The sequence below is a fragment of the Gadus chalcogrammus genome, chromosome 21 (genome assembly GCF_026213295.1).
Source record: "Gadus chalcogrammus isolate NIFS_2021 chromosome 21, NIFS_Gcha_1.0, whole genome shotgun sequence".
Lineage (NCBI taxonomy): Eukaryota > Metazoa > Chordata > Actinopteri > Gadiformes > Gadidae > Gadus > Gadus chalcogrammus.
The window spans coordinates 15,483,097-15,509,612 of record NC_079432.1 but is presented as its reverse complement, the minus strand read 5'-3'; the positions used below and the strand labels follow the sequence as shown (position 1 = coordinate 15,509,612).

The 26,516-nt window shown below is 45.8% G+C and overlaps 1 protein-coding gene and 2 non-coding genes across 3 annotated transcripts in view; 1 reads left to right on the top strand and 2 right to left on the bottom strand.

The window, feature by feature from the left end:
• The window catches only part of LOC130374273 (pleckstrin homology domain-containing family G member 3), a 33,881-nt gene that overhangs the window by 3,563 nt on the left and 3,802 nt on the right, over positions 1-26,516 (top strand). Inside the window, exons 2-17 of the mRNA XM_056580948.1 lie at positions 1,609-1,675; positions 14,778-15,229; positions 17,766-17,866; positions 18,850-18,919; positions 19,122-19,168; positions 19,645-19,795; positions 20,354-20,485; positions 21,241-21,423; positions 21,718-21,810; positions 22,221-22,307; positions 22,496-22,529; positions 22,705-22,806; positions 23,057-23,089; positions 23,316-23,326; positions 24,544-24,624; positions 24,997-26,476. Of these exons, the coding sequence (XP_056436923.1) occupies positions 1,627-1,675; positions 14,778-15,229; positions 17,766-17,866; positions 18,850-18,919; positions 19,122-19,168; positions 19,645-19,795; positions 20,354-20,485; positions 21,241-21,423; positions 21,718-21,810; positions 22,221-22,307; positions 22,496-22,529; positions 22,705-22,806; positions 23,057-23,089; positions 23,316-23,326; positions 24,544-24,624; positions 24,997-26,476 (3,106 nt within the window). The 5' untranslated portion in view covers positions 1,609-1,626. The remainder of the gene's footprint in view (positions 1-1,608; positions 1,676-14,777; positions 15,230-17,765; positions 17,867-18,849; positions 18,920-19,121; positions 19,169-19,644; positions 19,796-20,353; positions 20,486-21,240; positions 21,424-21,717; positions 21,811-22,220; positions 22,308-22,495; positions 22,530-22,704; positions 22,807-23,056; positions 23,090-23,315; positions 23,327-24,543; positions 24,625-24,996; positions 26,477-26,516) is intronic.
• On the bottom strand, positions 3,182-3,254 carry trnav-cac (transfer RNA valine (anticodon CAC)). The gene has a single exon. It is a non-coding gene; the product is annotated as a tRNA-Val (tRNA).
• Positions 3,984-4,056, bottom strand: trnav-aac (transfer RNA valine (anticodon AAC)). The gene has a single exon. It is a non-coding gene; the product is annotated as a tRNA-Val (tRNA).

The following is a 26,516-nucleotide window of genomic DNA, read 5'->3' as shown; positions in this document are numbered from 1 at the left end:
AGTGCTTTACATAGGCAGGAATCACATTTCAATGTATTATTACTGTGCATATAACACAGTGAATACAAATGTATTGCAATCAAATTCTTAGTTGACAGCTTTTTTATTCTATTATCACTTTATTCCAACTTTTATATTGTAAATAAATACTGTATCTGCCTTACAGGACAAACATTAAAGTGAATAAAATTCAAAAAATTGAAAGAGAAAGACAATGGTATAAGAAGGTAGAGGAATACATTTATTTTACCAATGCCAGCACAAAAAAGCTGCATCCAACCGGGCTGTGTGGTGTACTAGAGACGCAGGTGTGTCAGGGGGACAATACTCCTCTCGGACCTCTGGATTGGCTTGAGAGCGAAGAAACAGAGTTCCATTAGAACCCCCGGCCCCCGACCCCTAGTTGGCCCCCTGATGGAGCACAGTCTGTCCCCTAGCCTTAATAACCAGGTATCCAATGGGACCACCTGAGCAGCAGATGAGATGAGATTAGATTTGATCGTATTCGATTTAGTGACATTACCTGAGCCTAGCATTAAGTTAACCCAGCGAGAAGGGCCCGTAGGAGGTGGAATCAGGGGTCGAACTCGTTCTTAAACTGGGTTTACTGGTCTGGTGGTTTCAGAGGTTGTCTGGGCGGTGCTGTGTGGCACCACCTCAGCCGGGTTCAACACTGTGTGCTGTTCTCTGATGTGGCTGATCGGTTTCGAGGCGATCAATCAGTGACTCGATGGATCGGTCAGTGTTGTTTTATCCGGGTAGCGCTAAGTTCTGTTGTGTGGTATCCACCAGTTGGCAGGACTAAATGACACAGTGAAAGGGCGTCTTGTTATTGTTAAACATGTCACTCAGTGATGCTATCACAGTGTCCTCTACAAACAGCCGTCTTCACTTTTGTTCACAGAGTCTCTCTTGGTTTTGTTAGTGTCCAGGTGTTGGATATTCGGTTGACCAAAGAGACGACACAGTACGGTGAACTCTATTTTAGATGAGATTGAGAACATGCCTGAGGCTCACCCTATTTCTTCACATGGAAACACATATTTCTCTACAAATGACCATGCATAATGTGAAATATCACATTACACACCATAACACTACATTGGTGTTTGATGGCTGAAATTCCTTGACTGCTTAAATATCGAGGTGTCATTTGTGATTCTGATGGAGACGGACATAAACATGAACTAGTTAGAATGCAAGTCAGATAGTTAATAGTTCTAGCAGTTCATGTAACATTAAGCAACACATTTACTGTTCTATCTTTGTTGTATCTTGATCAAATATTGTGGTTCCTAGAGAAGGAACATTGCAGGCTGAGACAAGTGTAGACCCGGAGATAAGTATAGACCACAAGACTTACCGCCACACTGAGATCGGCTGGCTAATCAATAGAGAGATCTTTCTTGAAGGCCGGCCCCCAGATGAACATACGATCGATCGTCATGAAAAGTGAAAAATTATGAACATGCTTTTTTGTTTCCAACTCTGATTTGATATCAGGAGGAGGGACACCTCCCTCCCTCTCTGGCTGCGTAGAGACATGCTGGGTGTGGTCGTCAGGTTCTCTCTTGGTCCTCTTCACTGACTCCTGTTCTGTCTCCCCAGACCCTGAGGCCCTGTGCCATGCCAGAAGGATCCAGAGGCTCCTTCCATGAAGCCCCCATGGATGAAGGTAGGATGAGCCTGATATGAATCTGAATCTGCTAGTCGTCTTCCGATACTACATATATCAATACAGATTAATATCTATACAATACACAGTCCTTTAAGTCTTTTATTGAACAATGTATCAGTTTGATTAGCAGCTGCATGAAACCCAAGCTAGTGTATGCCGTGTGTGTTTTATGTTCTGTATGTCTAGTTCTATCCATTCTATATGGGTCTATTTCTTTCTATCTGCTGGACAAAGTTGGTAGAATGATCCAGAACAACAATTATAATTTGTACCGCAGGATTATGGTTTTCTTGGGTTATGTTAGATTCTCTAGCGTGTGCATGGAACTACCCAATGGAAACACCAGCTAGCACATGCCAGCAGGCCAAGAGTGTCATTGCAAGCACCTGCAAGGGCAAGGTAGCCAACACAGATACTAGCTAGTCAATGCAGATGCTAGCTCCCCAGAGACAGACGATAGCTACACCGCTACGGTCCAGTGGTACTGTCTATGAAGTGAACAGTGGGGTGATTGTTGCATAGTGTGATGCCCTCTCTTTGGGTTTAGCTCTTGTTGCTGTTAATCCCCCCAAACCACCCCAACCATCCCGCTAGAAACCTCTTTCTTCACAATAGCCTGCATTATGCTCGCTGGACTGTGTACCACCGAGGAATAGCTAGGCTACATAATCTAGCATGTAGCCATGATAAGATGCGCAAAGGGGGGGGGGGGGGGCACATGTGCTGTGAGAATTGTCTCCTACTGAGCCTGTGTTATCCCAGATGGGAATTCCTTTTTTTTACTGGTTTGTGCAATTGTGGTGTGTACTCCTCAAGGGTTACCAGAGGAGAGGGAGAGTGTGTGTGTGAGTGTGTGAGTGTGTGAGTGTGTGAGTGTGTGAGTGTGTGTGTGTGTGAGAGAGAGAGAGAGAGAGAGAGAGAGAGAGAGAGAGAGAGAGAGAGAGAGAGAGAGAGAGAGAGAGAGAGAGAGAGAGAGAGAGAGAGAGAGAGAGAATGACTGAATCAAATTTCCTTCTCTCTATTTTGCATGGAAGCTTCTACCATCCCCAGGTGGTCAAATATGGTATGAACCTCTTAACTGTTTAACTAAATGAAATTCCAACACTTTATATTACTTGTATTACTATTACAATCAATTTTATTACTGTAACCTTATTGCATTTCTTTTTCCCATGAACTATTTACAAATAGGCAAATTGGCAAAAATGAACAAAATAGAGCTATTGAGTAATGCTGAAACGTACGCAGAGACACAGACGTACAGACACACTCACAAACCAAAAAAACAAACGCACACACACAGGCACACAAAATCAATCAAGAAAAACTAAACATTCATAATTAAAACCTGAATAATTCATCAGAGACTGGAAGATATAGAGGAGTTGCTTAAGTATATATTATAGGGACATACAGGTAGATAAACAGACTGACAGGTAAGATAAGACAATGTAATAGTAAATTATAGATAAGATAATAACAAATATAAGCATATTAAACAAATGTTTCCGCCCGGTTTCGAACCGGGGACCTTTCGCGTGTGAGGCGAACGTGATAACCACTACACTACGGAAACCTGCTGATCCAGCAGTCACACTACCCCTACAGCGCTTTATCTACAAATGGATAGATAGCACACTAGGCTGGAAGACATCTAGCTAGTCCGACAGACAGAAAGGTAGCGAGGCAGACAGACGGCTATCTAGGAGACAGAGAGCGAGCTAGGTAGCTAGCCAGACAGAAAGCTAGCTAGCTCGGAAGCATGACAGACAGAGATGGCTGGCTAGCCAGACAGATGGGTAAAGTAAGAAATAATATATTACTGTTGTTTAATTTGGAGAAATAAGGATGTAAGTATAAGTATGTCGATCTCAAACCAGGGACCTTTCATTTGATAAACGCTACACACTACATCATCTATCTTGCTTGCTTTCAAGAAGGTCAATAAATATGCACTTACAGACAGCTGGCTAGACAGACAAGCAGGCAGTCAGACAGCTGGCTATAGGCAGAAAGAGACACGGGGGGAGAGAGAGAGAGAGAGAGAGAGAGAGAGAGAGAGAGAGAGAGAGAGAGAGAGAGAGAGAGAGAGAGAGAGAGAGAGAGAGAGAGAGAGAGAGAGAGAGAGAGAGAGAGAGAGAGAGAGACAGCCAGCCAGCCAGCCAGCCAGCAAGAAGCCAGCAAGCAAGCAAGCCAGATCCCTAGTTATGCATACTAACAACTAGCTAGACAGAGGTAAGGCTATCTTGGCAGACAGGAAAGATAAGAAGTAATAGGAATTCAGGAGATATATAATAAAATTCATTGTTTCCGCCCGGTCTCGAACCGGGGACCTTTCGCGTGTTAGGCGAACGTGATAACCACTACACTACGGAAACCTACTATATATTGTTTTCGAAGCTACATATTTTGTTGCTAGTAAGCTGGCAAAGTAGCTAGCTATTAAGCCAGAAAGTCAGAAAGACATGTACTTACTGACAAACGACGAAAGAAAATACAGCTAGCTATACAGATATACAGCCAGATAGAGAGGCGGACAGGCAGACAGAGAGAAGGGTCACTAGCCAGGCAGGCAGCTTGCTAGTAAAAAGACAGACAAACAGACAGCTAGCTAGACATTAGGTGGCTAGACAGACAGGTTAAAGCAGATCAAAAAAATAAGGGCTAGGGTTTAGAGCTTTATTGATCCCAGACCAGAAATGGGCAAAGTCAAAACCATGTTGCTATTTCCGGCCGGCTTCTAACCGGGGGCCTTAATGTGGGAGGTGACAAGATAACTACACACTCTGAAACAGTATCGAACCAGGGACCTTTTGTGCAGGAGAGGACACTTTTTACACTCTCTATGGTGCTTTTGATGTACTCTACTGTGTTTTACTCTACGGGTGTCTTATATTGTTGGCTACCCATAAGTAAATGGGGGGCACTTTTTTGCATTTCCAGTTCCTGTCACCGCTAGTGCTGGAAATAAGACAAATAGCTTAAAGTTAGTTGACATACACAATAGGCCTACTTGCTGTTCTTCCTGATTGTTGTTTAACAGTATTAATTTAAATGGGAAGCATATTGAGCTTTACTCAAGCTTTATCCATTTTGTGTTATTTTGATGATTGATTCCTTTTTATAGTCGTAAAGTTGTTGTATATCTGTTGTTTGCACTACTCACTTGATAGTAAAGTTATAAAGTAATAATGCTAATTAGATAGAGCAAGAGAGAGGCCTTCAGCACACCATTTGCAACATCTCCCTGAGCTTCTCACACAGGTCCCATCAACCATCAACCTATGTATATTTATGCATGAAAATGTACTCTCCTTCAAAGGACAACTGGTAATCAGCCCCAGGCTGATGATGTGATGCTTTCAACTGTCACCCACTGAAATCAATGTCAACAACGTATATGCATATCATGAAGGCAATGAAATGCCTTTTATCCTCTTATCGATATGGTTAACTGTCACTCAATGTGAAATCAATGTGAAAATATGTATTTGCATATGAATCACATGAATACGTCTGAGACGTCAGATCTGGGGTAAGGCCCGCCCACTGGATGGATCAGACTTGAAAGTCTGCCTGCCTCTGTCCTTCTTGCTCCTTCTGGAAGATGTCACTCCTTTGGCAGTTTACCACCATGCTTTACTTCCCCGGTTAAAAGGTGTTCCCGCTTGAAGGTGTGTCCCAACTGATGATGCACTTGTCCGGAGCCGACGACACAACAACACACGCACTTAGTAGCCTTTGTTTTACATTATAGCCTACCGCACAATGATATCCGCAATGATGAAACCAGTTGGACGTCGGGTAGTCCCCCTTTTATGCTTCTTAATCTCAGTAGCTCATTGGAAGCCGATTTATTTGAGATTAGTCTTGTTTTAAACATTGGACAGTGTTTCACACATATTTCCCAGAGGGCCAGTGCCAAGGGAAAAAAAATAAGCAAGCTATTGGTGTGAAATATTGTCCAATGTCTGTGGACCTAGACTAATCTGAAATAAATCTGTACTATTTTAAGCCATTTTGTTGTCGTCAAACCAAAATCAACGTGATGTGCTTCCATCTAAACCTCATTACCCTTTTGAATTCCTATATAGTTATAGGAACGAACAAATAATAACAAATCGAGCCGTACTCAACGTGCATGTCTATGCTTTTCAGACAAAATAACACACAGTTCATTGTATCTTACGGTACGACTCGGCACGGTCAAAAGTGCTCATGGAAAATGAACACTTGAGGCAGGGCTGGAGCTTCCCCCTGCCTGGTCGTCCTGGTAGAGGGGACTCCTGGTGCTGAAAGGTACCCAGCGAGCTGAGTGAAGCATGAGGTAGGAAGGCACAACGGGGCCTCAAAACCTCATCGATTTATGTGGATGTAGCTTGTGCCGTCCCTCAGGATGCAGTACTGCTGGTTGTCCAAGAGGGGGAGACATTACAGTCCTCCTGTAGAGCCGTTATAATTGGATCAAAGTTCCCTCTCCCAGTGGCAGACAGTGAAGTAAACAGACAGAGCAGCAGACAGGCTGACACACTAGAGAGGACTGTGAGAGCGACAGGTGGGTACCTCTTCACCAACAACGAGGGAATCCTGAAAGACTGGATCAAGGAGGAGGGACACATTCTCTGGTAGGGAACACGATTAGCTCTGACTGACATCTCTTAGATGATACTCAGTGGCTTTGAATGTGTGTAAGGTATATTTACAGTACAGCTAAATGTGTAGAGTATTACTGCAGTACTGTAAACGTGCTGCACTACAATTAGAATGCTGTTCTATTAATAATTAACTGTACCATACTAACACTAAAATACAAATGCTGTATTAAACTTGAGTCACTTGGTCTATGTTACGCACACTGTACTGCGATACCTGTTGGGTTTTACCTGCGTCTGCATGACATGTCCTGACATAGAGAGGGAAGGAGGGGTGTTTGGTTATAGTTTAGGGTTGGGCCTTCTATGATTTACATAGCAAAGGAAGGTGTGTTTGAGACGTAGCGATCAGGTGGGGGTGGTTGGGTGGGGGAAACCGTGTGGATGGTTCCAAAGCTCCCACTTTAGCAACAAAGTCTAATCTCGGTCACCTGACCAGCTCCCTGGACCCTTCAATTACCATGGATACCCTGGCGTGTGTTGTGATGTCATGCCATAGGCAAACCAGGGTATTAACTACTGCTTTCACAGGTGTTGCGGGAAAGCAGCGTTCCCTACCTTCTCTCTGCTTGGTCTGGAAGCAGCACATCTCTATCATCATTTGATTGAAATGGATGTGATGGTTTGGAGGTGATAGTATGGCGGTGATGGTTTGGAGGTGATAGTATGGATGTGATGGTTTGGAGGTGATAGTATGGATGTGATGGTTTGGAGGTGATAGTATGGATGTGATGGTTTGGAGGTGATAGTATGGATGTGATGGTTTGGAGGTGATAGTATGGATGTGATGGTTTGGAGGTGATAGTATGGATGTGATGGTTTGGAGGTGATAGTATGGATGTGATGGTTTGGAGGTGATAGTATGGATGTGATGGTTTGGAGGTGATAGTATGGATGTGATGGTTTGGAGGTGATAGTATGGCTGTGATGGTGGACGTGCTATCCTAGATATGAGTGTGTGTGTGTGTGTGTGGATGTGATAGTGGTGCCGAGAGAGGTGACTGTGACGGCGTGGTTGCGATAGAGGTGGACGTGATAGTGTTTGGGATATAGGTGGGATGTGGATATGATGCTTTGGATGTGACTGTGGATTTATATAAGTGGGGGTGACAGTGCAAGGGATGGTTTGGAAGCGACAGAGGGGAAGGTGAGATGGGACAGCATGGAGGTGGATGTGATGGGATGGATTTGATAGTGTGGATGCGATGGTCTAGATATGATAGAGGTGAAATGGTGGTGTGAATGTGGATGGGGTAGAGATCAAGGTGTTTGTAGATGGTGGAGCAGAGGATGGAGGTGTGACAGTGTGTGAATTGAACAGGAGATTGTTTGAAATGAAGGGACTAGGAGGAGGTGTGACGAAGATTGCGATACATGATGGGATGGAACTGGATGTGATGTCCACATTGAAATGTATGGAGGGGTGAAGGACTGGTGGTGTCAATGAACCCTGACAGAGACGGCCATGTGTATCTCCAAGTGTAAATCTCCAAGTGTGTATGTACACGGGTATACATACATGGGTGTATGTACAAGTATCTTTCTCCAAGTGCATAGATGCAAGTGTGTATTTACAAGTATCTATCTCCAATCTCTCTTCAATAGCAAGTGCGTAAGGCAGGATTTACAAGTGTGTATGTGCAAGTCTGTATCTCAAAGAATTAATGTTGTGTAGAGGGGTGTGTCACCAACTGCGTACGCACAAGTGGTACAGGACGGCTTAGTGGGTCACCCTGTAAACCCATCACCCACGTTAGCAAAATGTATTGCGACCCAGGTTTGAAAAACAACGTATCCCTAAACAAAGTGTGTCATGATCTATGAGGCCAGGTATGTGGAGAGGTTGGTATAGGGTCCTCAGTATGTCTACTAGTATCACCTGTACAGAAGCACGTCTAGAACAAAGAACCAAGATAAATAAGCTCCCACCTGATAGAACCAGGCCCAGTTTTGTGAGAAGAAAAAGCGACATTAACCTCTCAACCACGCAGTCTTTCAGCCGCGTGTGATTGTGTGTGTGTGTTTGTGTGTGTGTGTGTGTGTGTGTGTGTGTGTGTGTGTGTGTGTGTGTGTGTGTGTGTGTGTGTGTGTGTGTGTGTGTGTGTGTGTGTGTGTGTGTGTGTGTGTGTGTGTGTGTGTGTGTGTGACGTGCAAGTGTGTGTGACACGATGAGCCAACAGGATTAGTTTGGCTAATCTGCTAGCGTAGCAGGAGCCTCAGATACTGAACAGGAAGTTCTGCCAAAACCCTGAGCGGCTCCATCCAGTGGCTTTAAACTGGGTCTGCATGCTATCCGTTGAGCCTGATACCATTGTTCTCATCATTGCTGTGGTTCTATCAGGTGCAATGGTTCTCACGGTTGCTATGATTCTAATGGGTGGCAGTAGCTCAGGTTGCTAGTTTGATCCCCGGCTCCTCCTAGGTGAGTGATAATGTGTCTCAGCGCAAGACACCAAACCCTAACTGCTCCTGACCAGCTGGCTGTTGCTTTGCATGGTCAAAATGTAGGCAACATTGTAAAGCGCTTAGAAAAGCTGTACATAATTGCAGTCCATTTACCATGTAATGGTTCCTATAGTTCTAATGGTTGCTATGGTTCTCATGGTAATGGTTCCTATAGTTCTAATGGTTGCTATGGTTCTCAGGGTAATGGTTCCTATAGTTCTAATGGTTGCCATGGTTCTCAGGGTAATGGTTCCTATAGTTCTAATGGTTGCTATGGTTCTCAGGGTAATGGTTCCTATAGTTCTAATGGTTGCCATGGTTCTCAGGGTAATGGTTCCTATAGTTCTAATGGTTGCTATGGTTCTCAGGGTAATGGTTCCTATAGTTCTAATGGTTGCCATGGTTCTCAGGGTAATGGTTCCTATAGTTCTAATGGTTGCTATGGTTCTCAGGGTAATGGTTCCTATAGTTCTAATGGTTGCTATGGTTCTCAGGGTAATGGTTCCTATAGTTCTAATGGTTGCTATGGTTCCCAGGGTAATGGTTCCTATAGTTCTAATGGTTGCTATGGTTCTCAGGGTAATGGTTCCTATAGTTCTAATGGTTGCTATGGTTCTCAGGGTAATGGTTCCTATAGTTCTAATGGTTGCTATGGTTCTCAGGGTAATGGTTCCTATAGTTCTAATGGTTGCTATGGTTCTCAGGGTAATGGTCCCTATAGTTCTAATGGTTGCTATGGTTCTCAGGGTTATGGTTGGCCGTTGTGGACTGTTCTCCTGACAGAAGACAAAGCACACATTCTCCAGAGTCGGTCTCATCCTCACCAGAATAACCAGAACACCGGGGCCGTTGTCCTCTGACACAGACTGTTTTATCCCCCAGTATTGTGGCTGGTGTAGGCTAATAATTAGCATGTAGCTAATGGTAACTAATGGTTATGAGGACATGGCTAAGGGAAATGATTGATAAGTATGGAAAGTGGTGTTAATGTTAATAATTAGCTTGTGGCTACTGGTGTCTATGGTGGGGTATGGTGCTCTCTGATACGATTTACTGCGCTGACGTTTAGGCGTTTAGACGCTTCTATCCACAGTGACTTACATTGAACAGTTTCCGAATAATTTATGAGCAGGGAGGGGTAGGAGGTCATCTATGATGTCTACGGGTAGACTACAGACACTGGGATTTGAACACAGAATCCTTCAGCTATAGGTTAAACACCAAACACGACTATCCTGCAAATACACTTTAACAACCAACCCCTCTATTTTCTAATAGACGGGAGGCATCTTTTGCTGTAGTGGATTTTAGAAAAACAGTTGGAGCATTTTAGATGCTAGGTAACCTTTACACTGCACTGCTGGTGGTCCCTCTGTCCTGAAGAGATGAATACATTTCATAGGTCATATTTCCTTTTCCTTTTCCATTTCACAGAGATGAAGACCCCAACCTCGACCATCATCAGTCCCTCCACCCCTCCCCTCTCCCATCGTGTGTGTGTATGTGTGTAATTGTGTGTGTGAACTAGGGCTGTACGTTATGGCCAAAATCGATGTCACCATATTGCATTTCATATCAGTTGATGCAATTAAGTTAATTAAGATGATATTACATTGAGGGCATTTAGCAGATGCTTTTATCCAAAGCGACTTACAACCTTTCATACTCATTCATACTAATACTCATTATACACATACGGTTGACACCGACGGCGGTGTCAACCTCGCAAGGCGACAGCCAGCTCGTGGGGGGCAGTCAGGGTTTGGTGTTTTGCTCAGGGACATCTCGAAACTCAGCTACGAGGAGCCGAGGATCGAACTAGCCGCTCTACCTCCTGAGTTTAGCCGACTAATCAGTCAATTAGTGTGTAAACAGGGTATTTTTTGGGTTCAGACTAAAGCCAGATACAATAATAGTCAATAGTCAATAATTATTCTTTTAACGTTTATTGTCAAAACATTGTTGCAATGTTGCATACCATTGCTCAGTACCGCTCTCTCTTTCAGCCACTTTCAAAATAAACATGACATCACCGCCAAACAAACATGAACCAAAACATAAACTTCACAGCTCTGTCACTATCCATATCTTAAAACAACTAGGCTGATAGAGTTTCGGGATACAGATAATAAACAGTGCTGAGTTGCTTCAGAATACAAATAAAGAGTAAGGCCAAAGAGCACAGAGAGATCTCCACACATCCACACACACAACGCGTTCTCATGCAGAGCTGTCCTAGAAGCTTTAACCCTTTCGGACAGTGCTGCAGCTAGTGTTGCCAGATTGGGCGAAAAATCGGGTGCAATTTGGCAACACTGCTCTCGGACGCGGACATCAACATCTGCAAAGACGGTCCTCTATGTAGCGAGCGGCAGGTCGCGGGAGAGGGCGAGGGGGGGGGGGGGGGGGTGATAAGTGGGTGTGCAAACTTTAATACATCCATGTTTTAGAAATGTAAGTCTTTAAGGTGGTTTTCCTGTTTGACGACCAAAGCAGGATTTCTTTCTCGCGGAGAAAGTTGGTGTCCAAAATAAAACTGTAACGATACAACTGCACACCGCAACACTATCCCCCTATATCCACGTAAATACAACTGAAGTGGTCCGACCTCTTTTATTATTAGGCCTACTCCTATTCGATCTTCGTCGACTTCATGACTGCTGGTGATAGCTTCTTCAGTGTATTTGCGTTGCGGTCAGGGGCGCTCGATTTGCATACAGAATTACCTGAGAGGCGCTGGGAGTACTGGGATTTTCATATAGGGATTTGGGGCGCTGCGTGCAGGTACGCCATTGACCACTGACGTCACCTTTGGTATTCCGCTAGACTCAGGGCGCTGCGCCGAGTCTGGGGTCGATCCTATTCAATGTGTTTCGAAAGTAGGGGAAATGTATAAATAAAACATGTGACAGTTATCGTGGCAGATTTGATCGATTTATGTTAATATTGATTTATCGTCCACTCCTAGTGTTAGCGTTTGTTTGGTGGGGAGTGTATAAGAGAGTGTGTATGCGCTTGTGTGTGTGTATGAGTGTGCGTGTATTTGGGGAGGGGGGGGGGGGGGGGGCGTTTGTGGATGTGTTTGCGGGTTCGTGTTCGTGTGTGTGTGTGTGTGTGTGTGTGTGTGTGTGTGTGTGTGTGTGTGTGTGTGTGTGTGTGTGTGTGTGTGTGTGTGTGTGTGTGTGTGTGTGTGTGTGTGTGTGTGTGTGTGTGTGTGTGTGCGCGCACACAGGAGTTTCTCAAGTGTGTGTGGGAGGAGTTGTATTATGACCAGTGAACCTGACCTCTGTTTTATCCACCTGCACTTCACTTGAGTGTTTCTAGTGTACAGTGTGACACTGGGTATAGTTTGGCTGGGTTAATGCTGTGTACTGTGTATTTTGTGTGTTGAGGGGATGGTGCGGCAGAAACTCATGGGTTCTGTGTGCAATGGTACGGATAGGTGGGGGGAGGGTAGGTGGGGTAGGAGTAAACGGGGTGTATTTTTGGGTCCCGGTTTGGATGTGTACACCATCAGGAGGATTGGGTTAAAATCCAAGCACAGACTGGGTCACTGGCTCGGTAAGTCAGGCTGTTCCCTCTCTCTTCCGACCGGCTGGAGTCTGAGTTCGTTCATTTAAATAAACAGGTTCATATATTTGACTAAGTGTTCATTTATGTAACCATTTCCGCGGAAGGAATTCCAGGATGTCTTTGTCTCAGAAGTAAATGTCGTCATGTTTGGATAAGGAGTTGGTAGTGTCCCGCATGTGTTAAGTTCCTGGAACTTGGAGGAAGTCTGGGACATTAAAATACCTTTTGTGTGTGTGTGTGTGTGTGTGTGTGTGTGTGTGTGTGTGTGTGTGTGTGTGTGTGTGTGTGTGTGTGTGTGTGTGTGTGTGTGTGTGTGTGTGTGTGTGTGTGTGTGTGTGTGTGTGTGTGTGTGTGTGTTTGCGGAAGTGTATGCATTTGTCTGGAGGTTGAAGTCCATCTCTGTACCGGCTGCAGGAGGAGTGTTTAAAATAGTTTTCCTTAAACGGACCAATCTGAACATTCCGGAGGTTTAAATGGACCAATCCTGGATGTCTTTGTCTCAGAAGTAAATGTCGTCATGTTTGGATAAGGAGTTTGTAGTGTCCCGCATGTGTTAAGTTCCTGGAACTTGGAGGAAGTCTGGGACATTAAAATACCTTTTGTGTGTGTGTGTGTGTGTGTGTGTGTGTGTGTGTGTGTGTGTGTGTGTGTGTGTGTGTGTGTGTGTGTGTGTGTGTGTGTGTGTGTGTGTGTGTGTGTGTGTGTGTGTGTGTGTGTGTGTGTGTGTGTGTGTGTGTGTTTGCGGAAGTGTATGCATTGGTCTGGAGGTTGAAGTCCATCTCTGTACCGGCTGCAGGAGGAGTGTTTAAAATAGTTTTCCTTAAACGGACCAATCTGAACATTCCGGAGGTTTAAATGGACCAATCCTGAGTTAGATCCTTTTAAAGCCCTCATTTATAATTTACATTCTTACAGAATTGTGTCATTGAATTAAAATATTGACAGGATGTTCTGGTCATTCCTAAGGAAAGTGTATTGGAAAACTTTAGAATATGATTGTAAAGTAATAAATAATATCCTTATGAATGTTATCTTTTTTAAATGTGTTATGTCTAATTAACACATGGATCTCCCTTCCATTAGCTACTTGGCTCAAAAAAATGGCAAATTAGATTATATGTTAATCTTCTCAGATGAGGCAACACGTTTGTCTGATGGAACACGTGCACATTAATTAATATATCTGAAGAACGTGTGCCTGTGTGATACTGAAGAAGGTGGGAATCCCCTCTTCTTCAGTATCACACAGGTTTACTGGGAATCCCAGTAAACCTGTGTGTTCCTCTCCCCAGGTGGGCTGTCTCAGTACTTCCTGGTCAGGTATTTTAAACACACCCAGGAGGGTCTAGGTATGACCTTTAACCCCTCAGCACCCGATCACCAGCAGCCTGCCAATCAATCACAGATATTCAGTTAACTCCTTGAGTTTGAAGTTTGGTGCTTCCCGTCTTAATTGGCCCTGTGTTAATTGAATGCCACACGCGTCTATATGCCCACTGATACATACCTAAGTACAATAGCAACATTAAGGAAGTGATTCTGCTATGTTTGGCTTTCATGATTAATCCTGGAGCTACTATCCACATGCGGGTGTGACTGTGCATATCTGCATGCTTGTGAGTGTGTGTCACACAGGGTGGTTAGTCTGGTATCTAGTTAGCCTGGTCACAAGTGGGTTCACCTGGTCACTGGTTGTCTAACGTCGTCACTAGTAGGTTCATCTCGTCAGTGGTTAGTAAACCTGGTCAGCAGTAGGTTAACCTGGTCAATGGTAAGTTAACACGGCCACTTAGTAGTTAACCTGGTCACTAGTAGGTTGACCTGGTCACAGATTAGTAACCTGGTCACTAGTCGAAGAGCTTGTTCACTTGTTTGTTTTCATTGTCACCAGAAGGTTAGCTTAGTCACTGGTTAACGAGGTCACTGGGTAGTTAACCTGGTCACTGGGTAGTTAACGAGGTCACTGGGTAGTTAACCTGGTCACTGGGTAGTTAACGAGGTCACTGGGTAGTTAACCTGGTCACTGGGTAGTTAACGAGGTCACTGGGTAGTTAACCTGGTCACTGTGTAGTTAACGAGGTCACTGGGTAGTTAACCTGGTCACTGGGTAGTTAACCTGGTCACTGGGTAGTTAACGAGGTCACTGGGTAGTTAACCTGGTCACTGGGTAGTTAACGAGGTCACTGGGTAGTTAACCTGGTCACTGGGTAGTTAACGAGGTCACTGGGTAGTTAACCTGGTCACTGGGTAGTTAATTTGGTCATTGGATGGACAGCAGAGATCCCTCTTCTATTTGTCCATTTTGACACGGGTCTTAAAGTTTTGAACGTTGTCATTTTGATCCTTCCAACTTGCTGAGACTTATCTCAATATAATCTCTTCTGTCAATCAAGCTGTTTCTGACGGCTGGCTCCGCCCCCTATCCCCAGACTCCCCCCGCCACTCTGCGGCCTCCAGTGGGAGTACCGAGCGCGCTCCGTCCGCCACGCCGTCGGACGGCTCCGACCCGCCGTCCGCTGCCCGCCGCCCGCTGAGCCTGGTCTCCACCCTCTCCTCCGGCTCCGCCTCCTCCAGAGACGACTGCCAAGCCCCGCCCCCCACCGGCGCCTCCAGCCCCACCCCCTCAGGCGAGGACATTGACCTTGAGCCAATCGAAGATGATGTGACGAAGGGGCGTGGCTTCGGCGGCGAGAGGAACAACAACAACAGCAACGGCTCCGCCTCCCCGGCCGGTCGGACCGCGTTCCGCCGGCAGCCCAAGGTGGCGACGGCGAGCGACGCCATGGCGCCCAGCCCCCAGCTCAGCTACGTGGACCGCGTCGTCATGGAGATCATCGAGACGGAGCGCATGTACGTCCGAGACCTGCGCATGATCGTCGAGGTACGGCATCGGGACACTGTGTGTGTGTGTGTGTGTGTGTGTGTGTGTGTGTGTGTGTGTGTGTGTGTGTGTGTGTGTGTGTGTGTGTGTGTGTGTGTGTGTGTGTGTGTGTGTGTGTGTGTGTGTGTGTGTGTGTTGTCCACATACACATAAACACTGTGTATGTGGCCAATGTGATATCATATACTATAACATTTACTTCATAGGGTCCCTGTTTAACCACCACGTGTGATGCTGATTAGAAATGACAATTCCTTTCATAATTCAATTCAATTGCATTTGTATAGCCCTTAATCACCATTACAGTCTCAAGGGGCTTAATAGGCCAAATATTTATGACCCAAGCCCCCACATGGGCAATAGGTAATCAGCCTTCTATTATCACGAATGACAACATATGATGGATGGTATGATGAATGGTATGATAAATCTAACCTGGACGTAAAGCAGGGTTATCCCGTGTGCTAGTACGGTCTGGTTGTATTGATTCAGGGTCCCCAGAGGTAGTATCCCAGGGGAAAAAATACTATTGTTTACCACAGCATTTACTACAGTATACTATATATTACTATAGTATACTATAATATACTACAATATAGTGTGGGATTTACTATAGTAATTTTCCAGACATTGTAGTGTACTATGGTAAATACTATAGTAAGTTACTACACAGTGTAGTATACTATAGATTATTATACTATACTACAATACAGTGTGGGATTTACTATAGTAATTTTCCAGACATTGTAGTGTACTATGGTAAATACTATAGTAAGTTACTACACAGTGTTGTATACTATAGATTACCATACTATACTACAATATAGTGGGGGATTTACTATAATAATTTTCCAGACATTGTAGTGTACTATGGTAAATACTATAGTAAGTTACTACAAAGTGTAGTATACTATAGATTACTATACTATACTACAATATAGTGTGGGATTTACTATACTAATTTTCCAGACATTGTAGTGTACAATGGTAAATAGTATAGTAAGTCACTACAAAGTGTAGTACAGTATAGATTACTATAGTTAACTATAATATACTTTTTTATATATATATTTTCATTATTCTGTAATTTGTCCTAAAATGAATATGTGAAACCTAAGCCAAATATTTGAATTATGTGGAGATTTTATTGTAGAAACATAAACCACACATAAATATAAAACATAATGCACAACATGCATAGGCTACAACAGCCAGAATATAATAACAATGAAAGAGAGTACAATTGAAGCCTTACTAACTTTAAACATTTTCTAATACAGGCATCTTGATAAGAATAATTGACTCATCGTGTACGTAGCAAAAATCATTTGCACAAAATATCATTAGGTTTGCAAATAAGTATTTCATGAGTCTTTCTGAACTTCACAATTTGCTTAGCAGTATTCACCTTAGCGAAATGATCATAGATTCTTAATTGTCTGGAATCCTTTTTGAATCTAAAAATTTGTAGGTACACCTCTTCACACTTGCATGCTGATAAGCAAACACAATTGAGCTTACAAAGTAGTATGGATTTAATGCTACCATGCTCTCCGTTTTTTAGAGCCACACAAGAATTGTTGCGTTTAAAATTTGCTGCATACATTTCAGTGGTGTATAAAGTATATGTACTGTAGTTTATTTACTATAGTAGGCTAAACTATAGAATTTTCTGTAGTATACTATAGTTTACTGTAGTAAAACTACTATAGTAAGGTTCAAAAACACTACAATATTTACTATAGTATATATAGGGTATACTATAGTTTATTTACCATAGTAAACTATAGAATTTTTTCAGCAGCTCTAGATGACTGTGGTATCCCTTTCAGCCTCATCAAAGGCTATAATTACCCTGAATACATCCTGGCTTGGGGATAATCTTCTTACGTAAAAGACTGTGAAGGATCAAGCCCTGTTAGCCAGCATGATGCTAGGCGCTAAGTGAAAACACACAGACATGCTGACGGTAAATAACGTAAGATGTATTTATAACAGCTTTAAGAGAGTGGCTTGATATTGCTCGATGTAGCTTTAAGTAGCTTGAAGTAGCTCATGCATGATGAAAGACTATAGAGTGGAGTAATAAATAAGTGAGTGCAATCTCTGAACCTTTCTGTCATGGTATTTGTGTTGTCTCTCTGTTGTTTCTGGGCATTCTTAAAGAAATGAAATTCATAGTTGTCATGCAAGAGATTCGCATGGCGGTCTAACGCACTAATGACGTCATCGCGGCCCTCGCGTAAGGTCCATGCAGCGATTTGTCTCGTGTCGGGCACCTTTGGGAGCTCAGCACTGAGAGTGCGTGGACTGCACATCCACTGGTAGGGCCAATAGACAGATATAAAGGCCAGGGCGGAGTGTGGACTGTCCCTGCACTTCACGCAGGGCGCATCAGGGCGACTACACAGAAGGGATCTGTGAATGGAGCTCTCTATGATGAGTTAATTAGGTCAAACACGTGCTTCTGGAGGGGGCGCCCTCCGCTGGACTAAACCTGGGATAACACAACACACATTGTTCTTCTTCCATGCAGGACTACTTGGCCCACATCATCGACCACGCTGACCTGTCGGTGGGCCCCGAGCTGGTCTGCTCCCTGTTCGGGAACATCGAGGACATCTATGAGTTCAACAGGTCAGTCCACTCTCTGCAAGGGTTTATTTGCTCTAAATCTGACGTTCTCGCCCAATAAGGTCTGGGTTTGTGATAATATAATAATAATTATATTATATATATATATATATATTTAAATGTGAGGTTTAACAATCTAGATGTCCATAAGGATTATAAATGCATACAATTCTGCCTTATTGAGCCAGGTAACCTACAAAAAACGTTTTTTGTTGCCCATTTAATCACGTTAATAAAATAAGATTTAGAGAAACCAGGTGTAAAATCCTATGTTTTTGCGAGTCGCCACCTAACAGTTTGTGAATGCGTTCTTTTCGTGACATCGATGGGCCTTTAGTATACTCTTCAACTCATTGATGGACGTGGGAGCGGACTGAGAGCCGAAGCGCTTTCGACCCGGCCTCTAGGCCATGGCATTGGTGTGTGTCAGCATTTATTGCACGTTTATATCCTAATGAACCTCCGTTTGAAACAGACTATCTAGCGGGGTCTAATGTAAAAGATTTGATGTACATCCCTCTCCTGTCCATCTGCTAACCACTGACAGAGTGGTCTCCTTCAGGTCCTCCAGAAGGACAGGCCTCTCTGGTACGGCCCAGTCTCCAGCTGTGAGTCCTGGTTTGGTTTGGTGTGGTTGAGTTTGAGTTTGGTTTGGTTTGGTGTGGTTGAATTTGAGTTTGGTTTGGTTTGCTGTGGTTTACTTTTTATTGGTTGATTATGTTTCATTTGGTTGACTTAAGGTTGGTGTGTTTTGAGTTTGTTCTCACAGAGCTTAATTTAGATAAGTTAGGTTTGGTTTTGTTAGGTTTGAGTTGAGGTGAGTTCTTCTGTGTTGCACTGTGGTTTTGAGTTAAGGATCTTTGGTTCCCTGAGTAGGCCTGGACCAGGTTGTTCTAGAAGGATCCGGCCTGCGTTGTCCTGCACCATGTCTTTCTAGAAGGTTCTGGACTAGAAGGTTGTTCTTACTTGTGTCTACTTTGTTGCAGTGAGCTCCTGCAATCACTGGACCAGTGTGACAACGACCCGGTCGCCATCGCCAGGTGCTTCGTCATGAAGGTGACTTTACTGCTGCTTTCTTTACTTCTCTTACTCAATCATGCGAACAATTCTAGAATATCCAAGGCAGCAGTTGTTGTTGCTGTCATTGTCGTGGTGAAGACTCACCAAGAAGGCATTCTTGGAATGTGTGGACTTCAGGTTGAAACCCTCCTGTATGTAACAAACTATGACCTAATAACATGTATTCTTCTAATTACAGAGTGAGTACTTTGACATCTACACGCAGTACTGCACCAACTACCCAAAGTAAGTGAACACATTCAGAACCGAGATCCACTGCTCTGCTCACTGTCTATTAAACCAATCAGCTGTCAGAAGGGAAGAGAGACTTCCAATCAAATGTACCTCATTAGTTGATCAGCAGATGATCAGCAGATCAACTCTGATGTGTAACTGATTTGGCTTCATCTGTGTTCATGTTCATGTTCATGTTCATGTTCATGTTCATGTTCATGTTCATGTTCATGTTCATGTTCATGTTCATGTTCATGTTCATGTTAATGCGCAAAGAGAGTCAGGTATCTGAGGTCAGCACTCCACCTAGTGGTAGAACGGGTTATATGCAGCCAGGGAAACAGTGCAGTGACATACATGTCAGAGGAAAGGCTAAATCCTGTGTGTCTTTCTTTCTTGCTCCTGTCTGGTGGCCCCTGCTCCTGTCTGGCCCTCTCTGGACCTGTTTGGACCTGTTTGGACCTGTCTGTCTGGCCCGCTGGGTGTAGCTCGGTGGCGGCGCTGACCGAGTGCATGAGGAACAAGTCCCTGGCCAAGTTCTTCCGGGAGCGCCAGGCGTCCCTGAAGCGCTCCCTCCCGCTGGGCTCCTACCTCCTGAAGCCTGTCCAGAGGATCCTCAAGTACCACCTCCTGCTACAGGTCAGAGAGAAGGTCTCCCCTCAGAGACACCTGTCACTAGGGAGGGGAGGGTGGGGTTACACTGAGCAGGGCTCGGGGCCACATGTTCACATCCAGAAGCATTTCAGGTCTGAGCTTAAGACACACAGAGGGAAACTATGGGCTAAGACTGTTGGAAGTGCGTTCCATGAGGGCAGCTTGGTGCACGTACTTGATGACATGCCATAATACTGATGTTTAACCATTGATGTATTGAAGCTTAACACCAGTGTTTATTACTGTGTATTGAATGTTTAATTTGTGTGCTACTGTTGTTTAAATAGTGTCTTTAGTTTTTGTTGGCATGCTACTGGCGTTTAACTGGGGTGTAACTTCGTTTTACTTATTGCAACGTGTGTGTGTGTGTGTGTGTGTGTGTGTGTGTGTGTGTGTGTGTGTGTGTGTGTGTGTGTGTGTGTGTGTGTGTGTGTGTGTGTGTGTGTGTGTGTGTGTGTGTGTGTGTGTGTGTGTGTGTGTGTGTGTGTGTGTGTGTGTGTGTGTGTGTGTGTGTGTGTGTGTGTGTGTGTGTGTGTGCCACAGGAGATTGCTAAGCACTCTGACCAGCAGGGGGCAGACTACGATGTGGTGGAAGAGGCCATCTACACCATGACGGGCGTGGCCTGGTACATCAACGACATGAAGAGACGCCACGAGCACGCCGTGCGCCTGCAGGTCACCACACATGCACACACACATGGATCTATATATATACACATATACACACACACATACCCATATTTACTCTTACACATACTCACACATACATATACAAGTGTGTGTATGTGTAATACACTATTTACTTTGTACGTTTGGGATCGCTTGGATACCTTTTTATTGTTGTTCTGTTCTATCATGGTTCTGCATGCTCCTGGTGTGGTCTCTGGTTCTGGTCCTGATTGTGGGTTGGTCTCTGGTTCTGGTCCTGGTTGTGGGTTGGTCTCTAGTTCTGGTTCTTGGTCTCTGGTTCTGGTCCTGATCGTGGTTCTTGGTCTCTGGTTCTGGTCCTGATTGTGGGTTGGTCTCTGGTTCTGGTCCTGGTTCTTGGTCTCTGGTTCTGGTCCTGATTGTGGGTTGGTCTCTGGTTCTGGTCCTGATCGTGGTTCTTGGTCTCTGGTTCTGGTCCTGATCGTGGTTCTTGGTCTCTGGTTCTGGTCCTGGTTCTGGTCTCTGGTTCTGGTCCTGATTGTGGTTCTTGGTCTCTGGTTCTGGTCCTGATCGTGGTTCTTGGTCTCTGGTTCTGGTCCTGATCGTGGTTCTTGGTCTCTGGTTCTGGTCCTGGTTCTTGGTCTCTGGTTCTGGTCCTGATTGTGGGTTGGTCTCTGGTTCTGGTCCTGATCGTGGTTCTTGGTCTCTGGTTCTGGTCCTGGTTCTGGTCTCTGGTTCTGGTCCTGATTGTGGTTCTTGGCCTCTGGTCGGGTGGGGTCCAGGAGGTGCAGTCCCTGATGCTCCACTGGAAGGGTCCGGACCTGACCACCTACGGGGAGCTGGTCCTGGAGGGGACCTTCAAGGTCCACCGGGCCAAGAACGAGAGGACCCTGTTCCTGTTCGACCGCATGCTGCTCATCACCAAGCGCCGCGGGGAGCACTACGTCTACAAGGCCAACATCTCTGTGAGGACCGCCAGCAGCACCACACCCACGCACCACAGCTTCACTAACATCTCTCATATTTACTACAATTTCAATATTTAACGTAGAAATATATGTATATCCGTTTTTATTTTATTGTATATCCTCAACATATACATATCCTTTTTATCGTATATTTGGATCTTGTATTTCTGCACCTAATAACCTAAGATCCTGAACTCAGAGTAACAACAGGAGGTCTTACTGATCAGTGCCGTCAGTACTGGACTCGCGTCTGCTTCTACTCCCACTCACGGTGTTGACTGTCTGTTCCAGTGCTCCACTCTGATGCTGATCGAGAGTGCCAAGGACTCTCTGAGCTTCAGTGTCACGCACTACAAACACCCCAAACAGTCCCACACTGTGCAGGTGAGAACACCCCACAATATCAGGAAATACTCATTCATACAGATGAGACGTTTGTATTTATCCCAGATGGTAAATGAACCCTCATTTCCTGTTTGGGATGAATATGGTGCATTCATATCTTATTTTCTAACTTTTTCTAACTTTGACAGCAAGTGATCGATAAACATAGTATTAGTGGTTAGTCTAGTGCTAGTCTAGTCTAGTCCAAGCAGAAACTCCAAGCTGGGTTCGATCACCGATGTCCGCATTAGTCTACCCTGAGTCATCCTAAAGCAAGATGCCCTCTAACCTGCTTCTTAATTATATGTATCCGAATTCACTGTCATTCACTTTGGATGAAGGATTAATAGTTAGCAGCTGTCCTAGATCCCAGGTCTGCTCTGACCTCTGTGTGTTCTTGCTACTTCCAGGCTCGTAACCTGGAGGAGAAGAAGCTGTGGTCCCACCACATCAAACGGATCATCCTGGAGAACCACCATGCCATCATCCCTCAGAAGGTCCACCACCATTAGCCTCCGTAACACACTAACTAACACATTAACTCTGCCACACCTTACTCCTCCACGCCAAACTAGCCTGTACCACAACACATCAAATTCAACACACTATCCCCAGTATACGAACACAGTACTTCCACTCCAGTTTGAAGCTGTGTGGAAGGTGACTCCTCTTGTGTTTATTTCAGGCAAAGGAAGCCATCTTGGAAATGGACTCAATATGTGAGTGGTTTTTTTCATAACTATTCCTAGACTCACATTTGATATAAAATGAATGGATTGTGTTTGGGATTGATTATGTCAGTAATAGTGGGATAAATAGCGTGCCATGTAGTCGACCCTAACCATGTCCTCAGAATGTCATTGTACGTTTGATAAATAAAACCCTTCCCGACAGATCCGTCTAAGTACCGCTACAGCCCCGACCGGCTGAAGAAGGCTCTGTCCGTCCAAACAGACGATCCGCTGCCTACTAATCGTCAGGGGCGACGCCAGTCAGGTGGGTTTGATGGACAAGCTTCTCCACCCAATGAGATCACTGCTATTTAAATATTTCCATATATAGACATATACTATAAATATCAATACCCCTCTATAATATCACTACACACCTCATTGTATTATCTCAACTGTGTACTGACAGTGTACTGTTTCTATTCAATCATGTTATCAAGGTTATGTATAATGTTAAGTTATAATGGGAGTGAATGTAGTATAACCTCATGGATTCTGTTTATTTCTTTCTTCAGAACCAATTAAAAAATTCTTTGAGGGCACCAAAGGTGAGTTTACACTTGATTAAACCTTTAACTTACTAGGTCCTGGTCAAACTCTAGACCTTAAACCACCTCCTGGTCTAACCCTAGATCCTAGATGACCTACTGGTCTAACCTTAAATCCTAGACCACCTACTGGTCCAACCCTAGACCAACATTTAGCAGAAAAGCAGCACTATATATGTCTTTGTACCTACGTGTATGTTTAACAGTCTCTTTTCTTTGTCAACAGCTGTCCTGAAGGTAAGACTCATCTACTCTATCATCATCTCACCAGTATATCGATGGATGGATGGGTGGAGGGATTAATGGATGGATGGGTGGAGGGAGGGATGGATAAATAGAGTGGTAGATGGTTGGATAAGAGTGATGATAGATGGATGAATTGTAGAGGGACAGATGGTTGGATGATGGATAAGGGGAGTTGGATGCTAGATGGATAGATGGGTGGAGGAATGGCTAGGGTGTAAGTTTGTCGTGTGGTCCACTGGGGATTCAGTAGCACTATGAGGAACAGAATACAACGACAGATGAATGATGCGGCGGTTGGTGGTCCGGTACACTCCAGGTTAGAGGAGGAGGAAGATGAGGAGGATGATGAGGATGAAGAGAGGGGTGTGGTGTGATGTGTTCAGCATGCAGCCAGCGAGGGGACTGTCCCGGGGGAGGAGGACTCCAGGGGCGGCGCCCTGGGCTTCGGCCTGGGGGGGTCGGGCTCCGACCGGCCCCGGGAAGAGGAGGAAGAGGAGGAGGAGGAGGAGTGTGGTGGGAGGAAGGCCTCTGTGGACGACCAGGAGGTGGTAATGGACAGTGATGACGCTGATGATGACATGATGCTGCTGGAGGACTATCAGGTAGCAGACTTCGCTAGCTCCATGCTCGCAGCCATTTCCTGCTGGCATTCTAGAGCCAGAGCTCTGCTTTCTCTTGGGGACCCAACGGTGAGGCCTGCGGCTGCCTCCTCCTCCTCCATGCCTCCTCCCTGCCTCCTCCTCACCAGGCTAACCTCCAGTCGCCAGTCGGCCCACACTGCAGCTTCATAACCCACTAAAGTCATGGTCGCCAGCACCAGCAGCTTGCGGCAAACAGCGAGAGGCTAGTGGCTATCAACTAACTAGCAGCTAAGAGTTGGCTGTTAGCAGCTTAGAGCTAGCGGCTGCAGTGGCAGCAAGCCGCTTTGAGTAAACGTGCCTGCTAGCTAACAAGTAGCAATCTCTCTATTGACTTAATGCTGTCTAATAGCAATGTTTTGAATTATTAATGATTGATTCTCAGACTGATCATCCAGGTTATTGATGACACGCATACCGAAAACCTCCTCGAACGCTTTTCTTTGGAAGTTGGTGAAGTGGGATCGGTCTAAAGATAGAGATGGATTCATAGAGAATCAAACTAACATCTGACCTATCCGCCTTGAAGGTCTGAGACTAGTGTTGTGATTAGCGTTTTGTGTCCTAAAGGATGAGGAGATCGGAAGCATCGCTCAGGAAGAGAACCACCAGAGACTTCCAGGTGTGGGGGAGCCACCGGCAGAGCTCCAGGTTAGCAGAACCCAAACTAACAAGCCGTAACCTACAATGAATCTGTCTGACGAACGTTAACCTGGCTCTAAAGCACTTATAACCTAATCTTATGATTACCTAGCTCTAACTAAACTAACCCAATGCTAACCTGGTTAGGACCGAACTATTTCCTCTTGCAAACCTAGGTCAGACCAAAATATATCTTGAAGGGGAACAACCATGCTCTAATATTGTTGTAAAAGAACATAGAACACACGTATGTAACAATACTCTCATGTTTTGGATAGCAGAATGTGATGGTTCACATCATGCTCTTGAGCAAAGTACAAATCTTCTTCTCCTTCGAAGTCTACGATGTGGCCTCACTGAGGCCTCTGATTTCCTCTGCAGGCTTCTGAGCAGCAGTCATGTCACCACAAGAACTCAGAGTCCAAGCCAACAGATTCGTATTCGAACACCTCTTCCAAGATCTCTGCTTCTCCTGGAACAAAGAAGCCAGCAGCAGAGCCACCAACAGCAGAGCCACCAGCAGCAGAACCTCCACTAGCAGAACCGGCTGTGAAGGTGAAGAACCGGGAGGAAGCGTCTTCTGCCAGCCAGGACTCCGACTCAAAGACCCTGAGCAGCGAGGAGTCCTCAGAAGAGGAGGACCACGAGGAGGCCGTCAAGGGGAGGAAGGCCACCAGCATCCTCCCCACCTCCGTCCTGAGCCGGGCCGGTGCCATCGCTCAGCACTTCCAGGGAAGCACACGGCGGCCTAGCCAGGCCTCCGACGACGCCCTTTCCCCGAACTGCCTGTCGCCACGGTTATCGAGTCGCACCGGCAGCATCCACAGCCCCAGGATCACCAGCCCGTGTTCAGACGGGCCCGAGGTGTTCCGGCCGGCCGACGCCAACATGCTGTCGCCGCGGGACGACGACGGCGGCGTGACGGGAGGGGCCCCCCAGCGGAGGGACTCCACCCTGTCCAAACACGACCAGCTGCTCATCGGGAAGATCAAGAGCTACTACGAGGTGGCCGAGAGCCACGACCCGGCCTTCTGCCTGCGGCGGCGGGAGAGCCTGACCTCCATCCCCACGGGGCTGGTCCGCAACTCCGTCAGCCACTTCAACTGCATCCCAACGGACACACCGCATCCCGGTGAGGGCGTCCAGGGGAAGCCCTCTTCTTCTGCCGCGGACGACGACGGCCGAGCCCCGGGAGAACCAGACTCTGGGGACCAGGGGGGCATCCACATGAAGGCCGTGTCCTATCAGCAGGAGGGCACTGCGGTCATAGTGGGCGGGAGCGTTGGCTACTCCAGTGCTCTGGTCACGGCTCCCGTGCTGCAGGAGGAGTTCAGGTCGTCGTCTGAGATGATCCAGATTTGGCAGGCGATGGAGCACGACCTGAGCAGACCCTCAGTGCGTAGGCGCGAGACCCCCATCCAGGCAACCAGAAGCTCCAGGACGGCTGCCTCTGGTCTGACCGGGGGTCTCCCGGCAAACCCCAACTCTGACGGGGAGAAGGGAGGCTCCGACCTCGGCACCATAGCAGAGGAAACCCCCAGCGTCTCCAAACAGAGAACCAACGGACCCGCGGGCCGAGCCGGGAGTTTACGGGAGACCTCGAAGCTGTGGGGAGAGGCGGTTCCGGTCGTGAGACCCCCGAGGGTGTTGGAGCTCAGGGGCCAGACGCAGGCTCAGTCTGTCCAGCTGGAGAAGGACTCCCAGGACGACCTGGACAGCGCTAAGAGCAAGGTGCTGAGCCTCGCGCGACAGTACAGCCAGCGCATCAAAACCTCCAAGCCAACGGTCCGGGTGCAGGCTGCAGACCCCCGCCTGGGGAAGAGAGCTCTGGCATCTGTGGTGGAGGAGAGCGAGACCTCAGGTACACACACATTTAGATATTTGGGAATACTCTGATATAT